The sequence below is a fragment of the Chaetodon auriga genome, chromosome 18, assembly GCF_051107435.1.
Source record: "Chaetodon auriga isolate fChaAug3 chromosome 18, fChaAug3.hap1, whole genome shotgun sequence".
NCBI lineage: Eukaryota > Metazoa > Chordata > Actinopteri > Chaetodontiformes > Chaetodontidae > Chaetodon > Chaetodon auriga.
In genome coordinates, this window is record NC_135091.1 from 19,169,374 (window position 1) to 19,189,910 (window position 20,537).

General features: G+C 43.4%; 1 protein-coding gene across 7 annotated transcripts in view; it reads left to right on the forward strand.

Moving 5' to 3' along the window:
- enah (ENAH actin regulator) overlaps positions 1–20,537 on the forward strand; it is a 111,564-nt gene that overhangs the window by 49,364 nt on the left and 41,663 nt on the right. For all 7 annotated transcript variants that reach the window (XM_076755896.1, XM_076755891.1, XM_076755889.1 and 4 more), the window contains exons 2-3: positions 5,433–5,598; positions 8,834–9,011. In XM_076755896.1, coding sequence (XP_076612011.1) covers positions 5,433–5,598; positions 8,834–9,011 — 344 coding nt within the window. The remainder of the gene's footprint in view (positions 1–5,432; positions 5,599–8,833; positions 9,012–20,537) is intronic.

A 20,537-nucleotide genomic window follows, 5' to 3' on the forward strand; every position in this document is an offset into this window, starting at 1 on the left:
TCATTGCTGTGACCTCTCAATCCCAAAGGGGTTTTTTTTAGTATTTAATGAAAGGAAGTTGTTTGTCATTAATTAACTTTTTTATTTTTTTCAATTAGTCTAATCAGCTTATCGTCTCTCCAGAGGAAACCTGTTGTGTTTTGGCCTGTACCGTGACAAGACGTAACACACTGATACCACAGCTGCACTGATTCTCCACATAAGAACAGCACACTCAGAAGGAAAGGTGGAGCCGGCATGACAGAAACCACATCATCACTCGTCGCCTGGGTTTGGCTGACACAGTGAATGAGATTGCAGTTACCCCTTTTTGGTTTGTTTCTATTTTTAGACAAGTCGGTTGGCTGGTTATGCAACCTTGACCTATCAGCAGCGAAATTACTCACAATTTCCACCCGTGGTGATGTCGTGAGTCAGTGATCAAAATTCTGGACTGTTTCGTAGTCTTGTAGACGTTAAGGAGGTGATGAGAACTTTTAGTAGCACTGCAGGACAGCATTGAACGAATCATCTGGCCAAATAATTCAACAACAAAGCGTCTCAGGAGAGGCCAAATCAGCTGTGCTCCTCCTCTGTAGCTGCTGCTGTGGCCTCTCCAGGACCATCTGAGATGCAGAGTAAGCATCTTTCTGCCTCCAGCCTCCTGCTTCTTCTTATCTCTCTTTGCCTCCTCTGCTCTCGCCTCTTTTCCCTCCTGCGCTCTGTTGCTGTCTGCACACCCACACCCTGCTCCCCCACCCTATCTTGGCAGGATGTGACATCATGGCGGTGAAACCCCTGGAGCCGTTCTGTTCCTCTTTGAAGTCAGAACCGTTCTTAACTCGGAGCCTCATTAACATTAATGAAGGAGATGAAAATATTCTCATCTCATATCCCATTCTCCATTCCTATTCTCGTCAGATCTGCAGATTCTTCCTCTGTGTGTGTGTGTGTGTGTGTGTGTGTGTGTGTGTGTGTGTGTGTGTGTGTGTGTGTGTGTCCTTCCACGCCGTTAGAGACCTTTTAGCAAGCAAGTGATGTCCATATGTGTGTGACTGGGCTGGAGGCAGAGAGATATCTGAACAGGATTGCTGTGGTGTGTCTGTGAAGCAGAGATAAATAAGACTGAAAACAGGATTTTGGTAGATTTTTCTGTCTCGTATTAAGTTCGAAAATATACAGTCTAACACTATATGCAGCTCAGTCGTGCGCTGTGTTTGTTAAAATGTGTAGAGAGATTTAAGCTGTATATACTGTAGCTGCTGGCAAGGACACAACTCCAGAAAAACCTTTCAAGAGGAACTCAGGGAACTCCAGTATATAATGTAAATGGCACTTTGTGCAGACGGGCTGACGGACAGGGAGTATAGTGCTGTTGACTCACTGGAGCTGACGTGTTCAATGGAAGGGTTAACAAGGAGATGAGGGTCAACAGGACTCGATTACACCAGTCAAGTACTTAACAAGCAGAAATCCGCATTTCACCGGATTGCTTCTGACATCGTATCTCTAAAGTAGCTGCAAAGACAAAGGGGCAATGCGTTAACACAGAATGTACAGTGAGCTCAATGAGGAATGTTAATGATCCTGCCATTAATGTAAATGAACGATAATTGTACAGTTTCTTTCCCGGGAATGTATTCAGCGTCTGGCTGAGGGGGAATAAAGCATAAATGTAAAAGTAATTCAGTAACAGTAAGCAACTGTGTCATGTCTGCTTTACTCTGTGCTCCACAGATATGTTCTAAGAGGATTTTCCCTTCATGTCTCGTGTTGTTTTTTTTTTTGTTCTTTTAGTTGCCACATTTTCTTCCTCTGAAAACACTTTGGGATGGATTCCTCTGGCTTTTAGCTCACAGCGGTCATTAAGAAGCGGAGCACTGGGGCCTTCAGCTGAAACATGCACACTTGGAGTGTAATCACCCTCCACACACATGCAAACCTCAGTCCATTCACCACACAAAAATGTACAGTCAAGAAATGTGCATGGGTGTATTGCACATGTAATTGGTAGAGACACATGCACACTGTGGTGGAGGTTTTGTGAGTTAGACCATCGCAGGCAAAGGCTGTGGTCTCTGCAGTGGTCCTGAACTTGAATTTATTCCATGGTATGAGAACATGCTGACATCCTATCTGACCAAAGTAAGTCACCACAATCAACAAAACATGCAGCAATGCAGCCATTATTTTTTACCACTGAGATGTGATTGTTTAAAGTGCCCTCTTTGATTGGTTGCATGCCATCAAGAGAACTACCCAGCCCCAAATGAGAGTGTAAAAGAGACTCTGGGGAGGTAAAATCAAATAGATTAAATCCCCTGCTAAGAGAATTTTTCCTTCTGCCTATTGTAAGCACATACATCAGCACGTCTGGAGCCAGTAGGAGTTCAGTGTGTGGTTTTTCAAAGACTGGAAAAAAGATGGAAGTCTGCCTCTGTCCAAGGGTTAAAAAAAGCACCTTTAAAGCTCCAGGAAGTCACTGCATCTGATCAAGAAGTCGTCTAAGCCCCACATAAGGGACCTCTCTGCACGGTGGAAGCTTTTATACCTCTACTTGACCTTCGCTGGTTACAAGCTTTCAGCAGTAGAAATCTGTGCAAAATTCAAGCGTCACACAATAGAAACAATGTCAACCAACAGCACAATCGGTTGATAAAACAGGCACAAGAAAGCAAACTATTACACTACTTACGCTGGCGAAGAGGAACTCGGCCAACACATCAAAGCTGGAGTCCCGCACCGCAGCTTTTTCTAACCTTGTGGTTGCTCACAGTGGTTGTACTGTGGCACTGCTTGATGGATTTACTTGTTTACCAAAGTGTCACCGAGTCCGAATCTGCAGACCAGCCGGAAAGATCGGGGTTGGGGAGGTGAAGCTTTGGCCTCGACATGCTAACAGTGGAAACAGAAATCACTTCACTGTTTTCAGAAACACATTTCTTTTCTTCTTCTTTTTTTAAATGTCAGCTGTGTTGTAGAATGAATTTGGCTGTACTTAATGTGATAGATACCACACATTTGCAGCGTAACGATTTGCATTTGTCAAAAAACATAAAAATCCCCAGCTGAAATCTCTATTATGCACATAAACGCATGAATGTGGGAGGGTTTATCCTCCACGACATGAAAAAAAAGAAATGGATCTTTGCTTGGTTCAGTAAAGATGTAAGTTTAATAATTTGCCGGTAGAATATGTGAAAACCCTCAGCTAGAGCAGCGAGTCATGAATTACGTATCCTGCCTTCATTCCTTTTCTCCTCTCCATTACCAGCTCCACGTTGTTTTGACTCAGTTAATCTAAGATATAGGCTGAGGTGTTAAGTCTTAACGCAGCATGTTAGAGATTTGTGATTTAAAAGTTGGAGATTCAATCGTAAGTTCATCAGCTGCTGCAGAGTGTTAACACAGCCCAGCTCCTGTTGTCATAATGAAGCACATTAGCAGAGGTGTGAAAGAGTTTGGAAAAGCTGGATGTGTGTGGAGGTGTTCATGCGGACACATGCGGTTTATGTGTGTGTGTGTGTGGTTGTGTGTGTACTTGACTTGCACAAGCACACAGTGCACACAGGAGATAAATGTTTCAGAGCTGTTTTGGGAAAATTCAGTCTATTTTTTTTTTTTACAGAAAGTTGTTTCAAAGCCAGAGTGAGATGCACGTCAGGTAGCTTTGGCACATGGAGCAGACTGTTCACGCTGCTGTGTGTGTCTGTGGGCACGTGTCAGAGCCTCATTCTCACCTCACATTCACACAAGTGTTTCTGATTGTCAGCGTGGACCCTCCATTTTCATACATTTCCAAGCTCCAAACAGACCCTTTTGAAAACATGAGGTGTGTGTCTCAGTGCAAGCGGATGTGTCCTCCTATCATCACCTCCCTCCAATCTCTTTTCACTCCTTCCTCACTCTGTTTTTTTCATCTCCCAGAGCAATTTTTGCCCGTCATTTATTCCATTTTTACGCTCTGTGCTTCTCAACCTCTCCTCCCTCTGCGTCTTTCTCTTCCCCTCTCACTCTCTGTATCTTTATGTTTGTGGATTCAGGTTGTCAGTATTGCGCATCAATAGTAAGTTGTTATAACAATTCACTGAAAGATTTGTCTCTCACATAACAGCTCACATAATTACACTCAGTATATTAAAAGTGCAATGCCCACAATGTTATGGGCATCATGGGAAACGTAGGATCACTGTTAATGGAGCTTCACCCATATAAGGGATTAAAAAAATCAGGATATCTCAGCAGCTCTTGCTTCGATTTTGACCACTTGTTTATTTTAATCAGTGTGCTGTGAGTCACAGAACCTTCTGGAACCACGGTACTAAATTGCTGGAGTGTCCTTTAAACACAAGGCACACAACAACTGCAGTGTCCAGCAATCAGTTACAAGGCCTGAACTCTTTGGCTGTGTTTTTTCTCTGTCGCTACATAACTGCACAATCTTCCAGCCACCCATGCAGCAAATTTCATTAGTTTTGTGCTCAAGGGTCAAAATTGTCTGAATTAAGTCTCATATGAACTCCTTCCTTGTGCTTGAATGCGAGTAATATCATTCTGTAGACTGGAGAAAATGCTAAAGGCAAAGTTGATGTGATGCATCCAAGCCAGTCTCACGCCACATATCCCCCTGGTGGGTCTTCATCACTTTTCATTCTTCGCTCTTCTGTGTGTGTGTGTGTGTGTGTGTGTGTGTGTGTGTGTGTGTGTGTGTGTGTGTGTGTGTGTTGTTTGAAGGCAGTCGTAAATCAGATTATTAGTAATTTGTCATGAAGGAATGTGGAATGATCTGAAAGGCTGTGGGCTTATGGCGAGCTGTTCAGACTGATTAATGACAGCACTGATGACTTTTGCTTGCTTAATATGTTGAAATTGTGATTGTGTGGTGATGATTTCAGTTTCATTGAAATCAAGAGTGCTTTATTTAATAACAAACATGAATTATAACACGAAGAAGAGCGCACTGACGAGAGAGAAACAAATACCCGCTGTATTTGTTGCAGTGACATGAGCGGGACTTGTAGAAGAATTTTGCGGCGTCTTTTTTGTGTGTAGCAGGGTCATACTGACCGTAGGACAGACGATGGCGTGTCTTTGTAATTACAGCAGTAGTTTCTGGCAGAGCAGCCTGTACTCTCACGTGGCTTGACTGCATACCTGTTGCATCACCGTCGAATCTGTAATCACAGTTCCAGAACATCCTTCAGGCTATTATGACATTAATGCAACATGTGTTCAGTCTGAAAGGCTTACTTCAAAGAGGAAAACAAAAGAATAAAAACCAGGAGAAATTAAAGATTGTTAACGAGCTCCCCGCGGCGGTGAGCTGGCAGAGCAAACCGTCGTACACCGTGTTTTTGTAGAACGATCAGCTCAGTTGAAATGCATGTCTGACCGTCAGATCATATTGTGTTTTTGTAGATGTATAACGATTTTCTCTCCTTGTGTTCGTGCAGTGAACAGAGTATCTGCCAGGCGCGAGCCGCCGTCATGGTGTATGATGATGCCAATAAGAAGTGGGTCCCAGCAGGCGGTTCCACAGGCTTCAGCAGAGTCCACATCTACCACCATACTGGCAACAACGCCTTCCGCGTAGTGGGCCGCAAGATCCAAGATCATCAGGTCAGTGGATGAAACCAGTATGGGCAGTTAAGCTAAGACCTGTACACACATGGAACTCTTCTTCATACAGTGCGTCAAGTCAACTGGTCAGATGTATAAACTCAGTGTTTAGTTTTAGGTATCCAATGATGTCAGCACATGACGTCATAGCCAGAGAGGCTTGTGGCATTCATGTGCACAAATGCTACTAGCTATTAAGCATCAAATATGACAGTGTGGGCGCAGTACACTCAAGGTTGACAAAGGGCTGTGAATAATTGATAGTGACCTCAAAGCTTGTTAAATCTAATATGCAAGTAATACAGTTCAAAGAATGTGAGGTCGTCAGCAGATATGAGGGACTAAGGAGCGAAAGACAAACTTTAAGAGGAAGTGAGTTTATGAAATGTTCCCACGGTCTATGTGTATTGCTATTTTATCTCTTTTTTCCAGCCAATCAGGAGTATTTTTAGGAAAAATGAGTGTGTTTTGTTGCCATCTGCTTGTTAAAGTATACAGACAGTGTTTCCTCATACTCTGTGCTGGGACTGCCACTATGTGGGGAAAAAAAAGACATTTTGGAAGATGAACTGATGTGGAAATGAAAAATGATAGTAGCCAAATTAGAAATAGACACACACACACACACACACACACACACACACACACACACACACACACACGGTTGACCTTCCACTATGAGTGATTGGCTGGCGTGCACACGCAGCCTCCACAATCCCACAGTCCTCTGAGTTTCTCTGTGTGGCTGAGGGATGAGAGAGGAGGATACAGACGTCAGGATGCCTCGAACTAATTCTATCAGTGCAACAGAAGAGCCAAAGCAGTAAACACAGCTTATTCTACTCCCAAGGGTCATAGAAAAGACAAATGCAAATAGAATTTAAGAACAAATGTCTTTTGGAATGTGCTTTATGGTGACCCTGAAGGCCACACGGTGCTCTCACATCATAGCTTCTCTTTAAACTACAAGTATCATACTTGTGTCGTCATCACTGCTCACACTGTTTGGATTCACTAATCAATTCCAGTCGCTTCGCTGCTTTTTTTCTTGTCACTGTTATGCCACTGTCAATGAAACACTTCCTGTCGATGTTCCACAGTAAAAGCGAACCAGGAAAGGGGGAGATTATGCCCTTTGTACTGGCAGAGAGCTTTTAATGTGAAACATCTGTGCAGGAAGAGTTTCACTCACAGTGTGTTATCACCAGGCGGAGTGGAACTGACTGGAATTAATTACTGAGTGAAAACAATTTTTCTGTTTTAAAGAGGAAGTCAGAGCATCGGGCTGGAGAGCAGGGCATAAATTAAAGCTATGGAGTTTCCATTCTGAATAAATATAGAGGACGTGTTTGCATCAACAGCAGATTAAAATGGGAGCAGAGCAGAAAACAGGGACACGTCTTATTAATGTATTAGTTCCTAGATTTTTAATATATATTAAAAAGTAAAAATGAGTAAAATGAACAGGACCTTTGTCTAGACTAAGCCTGTTTCAAATAAAGGACCCATTTATTTATTGATTGATAGATTTTATTTAATCTTTATTTAATCAGGCAGACTATTTGCATCGGAGAATCTTCTTCTTATTCGTCACATCACTCCGGCAGTGGAATTTTCTTATTACCCTGACACACTTTACCCTGAAATCATGATACAGAACGAGCACAGCTCATAAACACTAAGTCAAAGTGTGACCTCATCAGCTGATTGTCGTCGGACATTTAAAAAAAAGGGACGTGAAGTCAGTGTTTGGGTGAGCTGTGTTTGTGTTCGCACTTCACACTCTGAGCTTCAGGCTGATTGTCAGTTTATGTGGCGCCGCCATCATAAGATGCACATTTCCTCTGTTTGTTTTATTCACTGCCACCTACAATAAGCATCTAGAGTTACACCAGCTCAATTCCTTCTCACATTCCCCGGCTGCTTGTTTTATTACCCAGTCCATCAGCAGTGAAAGAACAGTTATGTGAATCCCTTTCCGCCTGCCAGAGAGACATTATAATAAGCAGAGAAATTGACACTAGATTATTTCTTGCTGGGTTAAAATAAATTCTTCCGCCACCAGCGCTAGACCTTGTATTCCATAAACTAACAGATTGGTTACAGGCTTTAGCACCAGAAGTGCTGTTTATTGGCCAAAGGAATACCGTGCTCTCAGGAGGAAATATTACCTTTTTGGAGGCTGGTCTCAGTACAGTTTAATCCTTTGGTTTCACCATGGGATTTCCAAAATCTTAACTAACCCTCAGCCCTGCAACACAAGCTTTTACCCGCTGGGTCCCTGTAGGGGAATGTTTTGGATTCAGTCTCTTATTAGTTTGGACATGAGATGACACAGTGATTATAAGATTAAACCACATTACATATCTTTTCAGGGTATTTCAGCTATATCAGATGAAACTTGTCAAAATAATGAATGTGTGTGTGTGTGTGTGTGTGTGTGTGTGTGTGTGTTTATCAGTCCCACATTTCACGGTGTCAAAATTCCCTGATTATGATGCAGATTAAGCTCCTCCAGTTAAAAATGCTTTTCACATTGTGAGCACGGAGGATGCAGAAGTGGAGAGAGTCTGCTGTTGCCACAGTCCCTCAGGTTCTAGGGCTCCCAGTCTGAGACCCATTTCTCTGTCTCAATAGCTCAGAGAGGAGTAGCTCGAGGCGTTTCTGCTTGGCCGTGTGCCCGGGACACTAAAAATCTCTGATGTTAGCATTGAAAGCAGCTTAAACTCCCAGTGAGTGGATCATAAAAATCACTTTACGAGCAGGTAAAAATGACCTTTTACAGCATAATAGCAACAGAGTCCCCATGTTGTCAGTTTGTGTTTAATGAGATTGGGGTTTTCAGTGGGATAAGATCGGGGAGTTAGTCTTCAATCATCTTTGTGATTTTGTCAGCTTGGTAGCAGGCAGACAGAGGCAGCGTCGTGACTGAGGCCACAATACTTTTACTCCTGGTGTAATGTCTGTATTTGTGCTGCTAAGCCATAAATCTCAGGTCAGCCTTGCAATGTGCTGTCGCATTCAAGTTTTCCAAACCTCTTCCAAAAGGCTGTTTCCTGTCAGTTAAAGCTCCGGTGACTCCGTAAATAAAGGTGTAGTTTGAACAGCTGCTGATTGGGTTACTTTAAAAATGTGCTACATTTGCCAGGTTCCTCAGTAATCATTACTAATCTGAACGATGTCTCCTCTTTTCTCCTTTTCCCTTTCCCTGCTCGCTCATCTTGGACGTCTCCAGGTGGTGATAAACTGTGCCATTCCCAAGGGGCTGAAGTACAACCAGGCCACGCAGACCTTCCACCAGTGGCGCGATGCCCGACAGGTCTACGGCCTCAACTTCGGCAGCAAGGAGGACGCCAACGTATTTGCCAGTGCCATGATGCACGCCCTGGAGGTGCTCAACTCCCAGGACACAGGTAGGTCTGCTTCCCAGTTTTTATCATCGGTTTTGAGGAGCTGATCCCACATGGTCAGACCTCATCCTGTCAAGATCACCAAGAAAATGTTGTCCATGACGAGGTGTATCTGCTCAGGATAAGGACATCACTCATTTTATTTTTATTACCGCAAACTCTAGCTGCTGACTCCACTGACTTACATCAGCACTTTTGATCATATTAAGCCAAATTCCGTTTGGATTTAAACATCAGGTCATTGTATTAGGGATACGACTTATTTTGATTTCCTGGTATGCAGAATAGTCCGAGCATCCAGCTGTCCTGTCTTCCAGGCTTTATTTGCTTCCAACTACTTTGTGAGAATAAAAGACCAGCAGAGATTATAACATAAGGTCAAGGCTTTCACTCCAAAGCTCTGAGGGATTTACATGTATCTAATGACTGAGCATGAAAATGAAGCTGTTGCTGCAGTTGGACCTGCAGTACTGGAGGTAACTCAGCTGGCTTCATAGGTACTTTTTGTGTAGGAGGTATGAAACACTCTGAGAGGAAGCCATACCACAGGGGATGGAAACATTATTTGGAAAACGCAGGATAACTAAAGACATATGTCAACAATAAAAATGTTTTGAAGTGAACACGGGTTACTGATGGATTTATCAGAAACAATGAATAGAGCGAAATGTCTTGACTCATGACAGGAAGCTCATCACAAAGACTGCTTGCCATTCAACAGCCTTGACTTTTCCTTAATCAAATGTTTGATTTAGAGCTGAAAGCTCGACGGGAAGTTAATGACGGAGGCAAGGGTGACAATGAATGAATATTTGAATATGGATTTGTAGTGTGAGCATGATTGGTGTCCGCATCTGCCAATCAAAGGTCATTTATTACGCCTACAATTGGCCATACAGTTAAGCATAAAGGTACAACCGCATTGGCAAGAGGCCGCTGGTTTACATGCATACAGAACATGGAAAAATTCAGTATTCACGTCACACACACGCATTCACACACCCATTGGATTCTGCCACAGATATATGGCAGCTCGTAACCTCAGTGGTACACCACGACCTTGGTTTTCTGAAACACGCACTCATTACAGAGCTGCATCCTCTGGCTGTGTATCTACATTTGCCCGCCTGCCGGGAGGGAGGAGAGGAGGGAGGGAGAGCATTGTTCCACAGATGAGAGCAGCTCTTTAGTATGTGTTGGTGCGAGTGTTTGTGCTCTGATTTCGACTCCCAAAGTGAAGACAAATCTTCAGCTCACACATTTGAGGCAAAAGTTGCTGCTGATTCCTCTCCTCATCCCCTCTTTGTCCCCTCTTTTCTGTTTTCCCCTCTCTTTTTAATCCAGCAAAGACAGACCAGAGGTTTTAATTGCGGCCTCCTTGTGTTTGTGTGATCTCAGCATCCAGATGCTGCTCCACATGACCTGCGATGCCCCCCTCCACTCTCCCTCCTCTGGATCGTACCATTCCCTCCACTCTCCCTAAGTCATGCCTCTCATCACGCTCTAATCCCATCCGCTAATTAACCTGATAGTGATGCGCCTCATTATGCTAATAGTGCCACGAGGTGTGTGTGTGTGTGTGTGTGTGTGTGTGTGTGTGGACGGACAAGAGACAAGGCAGAGTATCAGAGTCAGATAGAATGGAGAGACATAAGGAGAGTGAAAAGGGACTCGTGCCAGGATCTTATCATCTCAAATCTGACCATAGAAAAGCAAGATTTAACTCAATGGAAACTTGTTCCTACCTGTGTGAACCCTGCTTTGTTTTTGTTTTCAATACACTCTGCCATCATACAATGAAACAGCAATGGGTTCTCTCTTTTTCACCGCCAACATTTGCCTCGATAAATCAAGCGCACCGCTAGATTTCAAAACACATATCACTTTTGCTGATTTGAATCACTTCGTTCTTCCTTCCTTCCGTGCTGTCTTCCCCTCCTTCGCTCTCTCAGCGGTGCAGTGAGCTGCAGAGGAAGGACACAGGGTTTCCCCTTTAACCTCACTGTTTTGCTACTGTATTTCTGTCCTGACAGCTGCTCTCCGTGGCGCCTGTTCCAGTCACGGTCATCTGTGGACCTGACAATCCTCCCGATGCACGGGGGCTCACCCTCCATCACTCACTCAGTGGGTGCTAAACTCCTGCCACATGACTGAGCGTCAGAATCAGATCACTCATTTTTAGACCTCTGTTTGTTGTATTGTATTGTGTGTGTGTGTGTGAGTGTGTGAGTGATGCAGCGGAAGCTTTTAATGACAGTTTAATGTCTTAGCTGTGACGTGACCTCTCTGACTCAATGCCAACATCTTTACTGTATTAAATTATGTTCTACATAAGCAATACTTACATTTAAAACATGGAAGCTGCCATCTGCTGGAGCTGCTTTGTGGTCCTCTCACTAAGACGTGGACATGTGTTGATTTGCGGTGTCTGAGTGTAATAAGTGCTTTAAATTCTATCTAAGCTTTTATCTAAAGTGCTTGAGAGTAGATATTAGTGACCTAATGCAAGCAGTGTTCACACTCTGCAGGAGCAGCTCAGTAATCAATGGAGACATAAATTGTAAGGTACCAAACCATGGTCAGCTCCAGCCTGGAGGACGGTTAAATGGACCGAGACGAGCTGCCGGATGAGCACAGTTATCAGCTGCTTTAACATTTACAGTATCTTCTCTTTATAGGCCTGATTTATGGTGTTGGTGGCCTGTTATGGCCTCTTATTGACTCCTTCCTCTCTCCCTGGGCCCGAGAATAACTGGGCATCTTTAACACACTTACAAGGCTCGAGAAGGAATATGTGTGTGCTGTGAGAGTGGAAAGGAGTGTGGAGGTGAGGAGAAACATCTCCTCTTTGGTAGAGCTGCCTTTGTGTGACTGTGCAGTCTCTTTCCTGTTCCTTGTCCTGTGTTACGGCACCTCTAGCTACAAGAAAAAAGTGAATATTCCCCCAAAAGAGAAAAATTAGCAGTGCAAGTGATCAGGAACAACACTTTTAACCAAGAACACGATTTGTTCTTCCTCCATTTTGCTGAGGAGTTAATATTACAGTAGCATTTACTGTGGGGGTTGTTGAACCTTTTCAAACCATCTTATCCTCGTTATAGGGATTTTTGCTTATATGCCCACCCACCCATATACAGCTGCAACCGTTTCAGCTAAAATGACCCCCCTCGTTTATGAGAAATTATTTTACCGAGCATATAACAGTGATTTCACCTGTGCTATTATTCATGAATACTGAGTCAAATATATCGGCCTTCAAACATGTGTAAAAGAGCAACCTTCAGGCCCTCAGGCATACGAGCAGGAGTGTTACCCACTGAGCTTAGAAGTTTTTGCTGACGTATTTGAAGTAACGTTACATCTAAACGTAGTTCACGTAAATGCTACCTTGTTTTTCATGTGGTGAATAAAAAATAGTGGAAGGGAACAGATCTTGCAACACCTTTGACCCCCCTTCAAGCCTTCACTGTGGTCCTTCTGATTCACCCTCTGCTCAGAGCTGCAGAGGACAGCTGTCACTGGCTGTGAAAATAATGTGTGCTGGTGTGTGTATACATAAGGTTAGAGGGCTCAGCTGTCATTTTTGCTGCACTGGAAGATTAAAGTTATGTAACAGTTATATAGACCAAATAACAGAGCAAGTTAGCGGGGCCAAATCTGAGCAACAGAAAAAAATTAATGGATTAAAGCAGAACAGAAGAGTTGACCACGATGTGAACCAGCTCATGACTGTTGCCCTCAGCAGCCAACTATATTTCACTTTCACTGATCTAGCTCCACTGTCAAGTGAAGAAATGCTACAAATACACAAATGATGGGAGGCACGTGATCATCTCACTAATCTTGCAGATAAAACTGATTTCTTGCTCGCATAAATGCCTCTTCTAATCTGGAGCTGCCTCTGCTTTGATATCTCTCTTTGAAGTTGAGCTGTGACCCGGGCAGCCGTAGAGGAGCTTCTTGATTATTTCAGCATTCAGAGGAGAAGAAAATGTGCAAGTGTGCAGTTTCTATGTTGTCTGTGTTCGGTTGACACAGAAAACCAGCTGAGTGTCACCACACCTTCAGGATCATTCTATCAGCAGGTGAAAGAGGACTCTTGTGTGTATGTGTGTGTGCGTGTGTGCTCAGCTAAGGCATGAAGGAATGTGTGAGTAAGCTATTGAACAAAGCACAGAATAGTTTCCATCTTAGGGAAGCAAGTGGATGCGGGGACCGTCGACATGTGGAAAGTGTGTGTATTAGTGTGTGTGTGCTCATCTATTACAGCCGTAAAATCATGGCACACACCCATACTATAGCTTTGATGACTCACAGGACCTTGTGTATGTACACAGGATTGTTTGTGTGCACTTTTAAGACTTTTGGCACAGCACACACTTCACCTCCATCAGCTGGTCTTACATCATTGAAACCAGCTGCGTCTTCTCTTCATTGCTATGTGCGGAGTCAGACGGAGAGACTCTTCTTCTGACTTTGGGCTAAAGTGACGTAGTTTCAAAGCTGTGAGCTCACACGCAGACGGGTGTTTATCTATGTTTCCCTTTTCTCCTAAAAAGGCTAAAGCAGAGCGGGACGGAGGCCGGGATCAGGAGAGGGAGGGATGGGTCACAGGCCGCCGGGCGTCTGTGTTGTGGTCTGGCCAGTAATCCGCTCCTATCAGTGCTGGGCAGGGAGGATGGAGAGAGGAGAGGAGGAAAGAAATGAGGTGAAGAATAGAAACAGGCACACAAAGGTGGAATTAGCCATGGGAGGTGGAAAAGGTGGAGTGGAGTGATGGATGGATAGATTGGTGTATAAATGTGACAGGTGTCGCCCCGAATCTCTCAAAGGAAGGAAGTTATGGAAGGATTTGTCTCAGTTTCATGTTACAAGGTGATAACAGTGACATAACATTTAACCCTTTAAACACAGCCTTGCTGAATAACAGTTCAGAGAAACAACGCTGTCCTGGCCTGACCTGTGTGGTTGTCCCGGACTGAGTGCTCACAGCTCGCGGCTCATGAAAGCACTTGGTGTTGAAAGGGCTGCAGGAGGAATGTGAGCGGCAGCATGATTGCCTCATCTATCGGTGGGAACGGATGAAGTGCAGCACCCTGCAGCTAAATATTTATGCTGGCTTCTGTTTTTCTGTCCTTTATTTCTTTGGCTGACACACAAGCACACACACACACACACCTAGAATGTGTGTATGTGTTTGGACTGGGACTTGAAAATCACCACCTACCACTGAAGATAACATTTCTTTGATTAAGTATAATGAAATAGATTTGAAATTAATAAAATGTCAGATGATAGTGACATTTTCAATTGTAGCTGAAAAAGGTGGAGCTAATTTTCTCTCCTTGTATACTGTTGTTCAGTTTAATCTAAAGAAGTGTCGTATTTTGGAAAAAGATCATATGTTTTGTCTGTAAAAGTTGAAATAGTGAAGTAAAGCACCTAAATACAGCACATTCTATCAATCAGAGGTGAATAGAGCTGATAATCAATCAGGAATGAGTTCTTCAGCCACCTTCGCCAGATGAGTCTAATTCTCTGCTCTCTTTGTCTGGACATCCAGACTCAGACTTGGCAGTAGCTTGTCTCCATGGAGACATGTGAAAAGTTGCTAACTGGGGACCATCATTTATTTTCAGTCTGTATGGTCCCTGCCAGCAGCACGCCACGTGGCTCTCTATCATGTGAGGGCTTTGTGGGGAGGAAGGTTTGAAACCCGAGAGAGCTGGAGGTGTGGAGAGGTAGAGACACTGGGGGGACACTTCATCCCCGTCCCATAGAGACAGGCTGCGTTCCCCGGCCAGAAAGAGTTTGTTGTTGCGGGTCAGGAGGGTGAAAGAGTGATGTAAACATTTAGGGGTACAGCGACCCCTCCGACAGCACCACATCAGTCTGGCATGTGTTTGTGTTTGTCGGCTTGCGACAGCGCGTGACCCCCCCGCCCCCCGCCCTCCATCTGTGCGCCTGCCCCACTTTGCTATTTCTTTATGAGCTCATGGTCTCTGGAATCAAACCCCAGGTTGGCAAAGTGGCAGACTGCACACTGCAACACAGCTGGACAACAGCAGAGAGAGACTTAGACAGTGAAGAGGAAGAGAAAGAAACAGCAGTGAGAGAGAAAGACGAGGAAAGAAGGCAGAGAAGTGAGTAAAAAGTGTTCAAAGAAAAGCAGGTGAGAGGGAACAGGAAAGTTGTGTGCAGCAGGATAGAGGATAGAGCAAGCTCAGAGCAGACGGAGGGAGAGATAGTTCAAAGAGAGAATTCACAAGTCCAGCAGCTTTTTTGTATATTTTCTGTCTGCTGCTGCCGTTGGCTTCTGTTAGCAGAGGATCCCCCTAAGGCCCCGTCACTGAGGTATCCACAGACATGCCTGCCGCAGCAAGAGTTCGCCGATTCCCCCAGGATCAACAGAAGATCAGCCGTGCTCAAATCATCCTCAGGAGTGAGTAGTCAACCAGACAGAAGTGGTTGAGGGCAATGGTTGTGTGCGAGTTTGTTTGTGTGCGAATATTCCAACATCGCACTGTTTCCTGAAGGCAAGTCTTGCGTGCGTCTGTTCTGTCTTTGATTGTGAACGACATTACTTGAAAATGCACTGGATTTAACTGTGAGGCCGGTTTGTTTGGGCAAAATTCACGTCTTTTATCAAGCAAAAATGCCAAATAGTCTCTGGTTCATAATACATACTGGAAATGTGATAATCTGCTGCTTTTCTATCTTTAGCACCATTTTTTTTTTAACATGATTAAACACGTGAACTGAATATGAAAATGATCACAGTCCTCGTAGTGACAACAGTCTTTAATGATCGGTGTTTCTGAATGAGGTGAGAAAGGAGAGTAGAACATCCCCACTCAGTGTCATGCAGTCAGACTGAATGTCACACATGAACGGATTGCACCGCCGCTTTCTAGTACAACCAGTAATATGTGTTAAAAATCCATGAGCGTGTGTGTGTCAGCGTGTGTTTAAACGTTTAACCATCCTGTCCCACGAGCCTCAGACAAAGCCTTCAACCTCATCTGGAAGCAAGGCCTCCTTGGACACTTCCCCTGATTGGCTCCAGAGCCACTCTGCGACTTCATTGGTTAAGCTGGGCTCTAGTTGTCATGTAGAAACTGTGTAGAAAGGCTGGAGCGAGGACTGCCCACAGTTTCCACCATTGTCTTCTGATCTTTGAACAAGAGGCTGAAGTTTAATTGTACATGTGAGCCACAGCACGAGTGTGTGTTTGTACTCGTCAGCAGAGGGCACGGTGTGTGTACACCTCTTGGGCAAGACATTCAAGTGAATGCTGCAGTTCTGAGTATAAAAATGCCATAAAGAAAAACTCTAACCACTAATGGAGTGACATGAGGTGTTTTGTAATTCTCATGAACAAACAGGACAAAAAACAAAAGGAAAGCTGTTAACAGAAAACACAAGGGAACATAAACAGTTGAAAAGACATTGCAGTGTATTTCTAAGGTGTAGAATGCCTGTTTGTAGACCTCAGAATAGCTCCCTGCCGGCGTCTTTCTTCAGCTGTACGGGTCGTTGTAAGTGTCATTAGCTGCTACTAGCATAGCACGACCATACCTCCAACCAAACTGTTGGTGGGTGAGTTGTGGGTAATGTAGGCGCCAGGTTTTGACAAGGAAGAATGCGTGGAATAAATAAGAAGAAATCTTTTTGCTGCATCCATTTTGACCTTTTTTTAAAAGGTCTGATGTGGGTCTCAGTGTTAACTGAAAATGGCATTGATGTGGTGGATATGTCAGTCACAGTAAAGGGAAGTTGTTTCTGATATAAATACTTTTTTGTTGTTCACATCTACAGTGAATGCTTAATGTAAATATTATAGCAATGCCTGATTGCTGATAAGAAGACCGAACCTGTTGTTATATTCATTAAACATTAAGCTCAGGCCGAGTAAAGCAGATCCTCTATATTACACAGTACAGATTATATTTGATCATGCAGTTGTTCGCAATGTCATCTTGTAAGTGAATGGATCACAAGATGAGATGCATCATCCCCTAGTTTAGCATTCCTGTCCTGCAATTTCTTGTTACTTATGGCCTGCTAAGTGAGACAAAATGTTCCTTCTTTTGTCCAGGGGGTACTTGCTAATGAAAAACATTTGTTCACGTTGTGTTGCCTTTGTGCAGGGCCAGAGTGAAAGTCATTATCACTGCACTGATCCCCAAACCTCTGCAACTTTTCCAACACAAAATCAAATCAAATCATCTTTTGCCTGAGACAAATAAAACTACAAATGAGTCACACAAATGGGTTTCCATCTTTTAGCCATTGACCAGTGCTAAAATCTCATACTTGTCAGTTTTTTCCACATCTTTCGGTATGGAGAATATTTATTTCCTGTCAGTGACCAAAGTAAAGCTTTCATGAAAATCTGCAGAAGCCAGGACGGGTGTCTCCATCATCCAGATTGATCACATGTCGCATTATGTAACCGCAGCTCCCTTCCTTGTCATTCAGATGGTGAAATCTAAAATTATCTTTAGCTTTTTAACAATGAGGCTTTTGAGCAGTAGCTGGAAATGATTTTCCATAACTGGAACAATGTAAGTTGTGTCTTAAGGCTCTAGTTGTCTGTATTTGAATAGAAAGTAACACTGAAACATGGCCAAATTCCAGCCTTTTTTATTTTCTGGCCATAAAAACTCCAAATTCAGCTCACAGAAGTCGTACCAAAACCAACATTCCTACATGCATGTCATGCCACAGACCATAATTGCGTATTTGTGGAGATCTCTAGACGCTTGAAACAGGCATCAAAAATGCCCTGATGGATAACATAAGTTTATAAAACATGCTTGTAGCTCTGCTGATGAATTAAATGGCATCTAAAGTGAGCTGCCGCCGTCTCTTGTGATTTAGCGCCGACAAAACGAGCTGTCTCTCAATTCATTGAGCGTTTATTGCCAGTTGTGAATGATCGAGGCTCATTTCATCAGAGGAGCTGATGGGGTAGATGTGTGCACAGCTGCCTCCTCCCGTGCTTCTCTCCTCATTTCCTCCTCATACCATCCAGTTCTTTTCTCCTCACTGTTTCTATTATTCAAGTTTGTACAATGAAGAACACATGTAGGAAGAGGTGATGGAAAGCTCCAGCTGTCCGCAGTGCTCCTCCTCTTGCTGTCTGGATGTGTGTCTGGCACATTCAAAGGATTTGGTGGGTTTTTTTTTTTTTTTGTTTCCATTAGTATGGCAAGCTGATGATGAGTCATGCAGTCATATATCATTCATGGCGGTATTGATTTTGTGTGTCTCAAAGATGCTTATGGGTGAGGTGGAGGTAGCAGCAAAACAGCAGACAGCCGTTCCTTGCCTTTAACTCAGAGTGCCAACTGTAATTCACAGATGGGGAGGAAGAATAGGAAAATATTCTCAGTACTTTGTCTTAGATTTGAGGAAAAAGTGCGCTGGTATTAGACCAGTTATCAGGAAAAATAAGTTAAACCAAATATGTGTGACTGAATTTTGAGAAAATATTTCTAAAATGATGCAGAAGACACCTAAAAGATTTCCATCAGATGGAATGGTGCAGCTAGAAAAACATTAGAGATAGAACAAGTTGATGCAGAATGTTCTCTATGTGATACTGTGCAGCAGAGTAGAATGAGATACTTACAGACTGGGACAGATGTGGAATGCTCCAAAAACACCTGTTTGGAACATTTGGGCATCCTGGAAAGGCTCAGTCGTTCACAAGCGAGGATGGAGAGAGGTTCACCACTTTGTGAACACATGACTGTATGAAGGAGATTACTACATGGGCTCAGGAACAGTTTGTTGAACTGTTGTTCGTAAACAGGTCATTTTTGAATGATTGCTTCCTGTTTTTATTTATGTTTTACACAGAGTTGCAACTTTTTTTGGAGTTGGGGTTGTAGGAACGTGCTCCCTCAGGCTCAGTCAGTAAACAGTTTGTTTGCAAATGATTGCATTCTGTTTTTATTTAGGTTTTACACAGTTTCCCGACTTCTTCAGCATTGGGGTTGTAAATGAAACCCTCATAAACTGCCTGTGACTGTGGACTGAATACCAAATGTTCAATGCAGGCAGAATTAAAAGAATTCATTAAGAGACAAAGGAATGTGGCTCTTAGCTGCTTTGTCTCCCTCTCGTGCTTCCTCCTGACGCCAGTGTTTCCAGCAGGAGGAGTTGAAATAGTTCTTTGAGGTCTGATTAGGACGCTGCATCAATAACCATTATATTAAATGGCCAACGGAAATGGGCTACCTGGCACACACAGGCCTGCTTCACATTCTCTATTTGGCTTCCAGCTCTCCTCATCAATTGTTATCTCTCTACCTTTGTCCTCTCTGTCTTCACCTGTACCTCTGTTAACCTTATCCATGAGTTTACTGCTTTAAGACAACCTCACCATGAACCTTATTTGAGGTTTTATTTGACAGTATACACTCTATTAAATCCAATGACACTTTAATGACTTCAGTGTCTTGTTTAGTGGGATTCAAGGACTCAGAAAGTTTGTAGGTAAGTAGTGTTCTTAGGCCTTGTCTTGTAAAGTTGGGAAACCAGAGTGAAGTTCTTTCTAGACTGCTGCTGTGACGAAGCAAACCTCCAACATCCTGAGACACACTGATGAATTTTGATTGCATGCTTTGATTAACAAGATAAGAGTCTTTACGTAGTTTTAAGGACACCAGTGAATTTAAGAAAATACCTTTTTCTGCTTTTCAAAAATCCACAAACTCCAATGAACCCAGGCTTCAGGAAACCCTGTTCAGTAATTTATGAGTTTGATGTACAAACTTCTGAATTTCATGGAACAAAGATGAAAGATGATGAAATTCTCTTGGTTGGTTTCTTCCCCTCGATGCAGTTGTTTAATGCGAGGCTTTAAAAACGGTCTTACTTCCTACTTCAGGAAAGCATCATAAAAATAGACAAATTTTGGCTCTGTTAAACTCTTACAGCCAAGGGTTTGATTTGACTCACACAGGATTAGTGTTATCATAGGACCTCTGTCTTGATCAGAGCACATTAATGTCTTAATTAGCATTGGATCCTATTACAGACAGATTTACAGGAGATTAAATTCACTGCTGGTCCTGAGAGGACAGAGCTGTCCTCTCTCTGTTTCTGTGTCTATCTTGGTCTCCTTCACTGTGTCCTATCCTACATGTTGGGGGATTATTTTGGGGCTCAGGGGAGTCAGGATGTCTAGAAGGGAAGTAGGATACTGACATCTACACCTGTGCCATCCTCACCCCCTGCAGTTGACTGCTGAACATTTGATTCCAACCCACGGCCCTGTTACAATATCTCAGTAACATGGCAGAGAGGATCCTGAGTGTCAGACGAGCAGGATCGCATGTCAGAGTGACACAACCTGCAAAAATGTACTCATTATAGTTTCAGATCTGCCCAGCAACAAGTGGGCTGCCCTATTAGACGGCCTTGAAGAGTTAGAGTAAACACTAGGGTATTCATGGGCGTATTAGGGGAGAGAGGGGTTAGAGTTGGCATGCACCAGATGATGTGTGCTTCATTGTG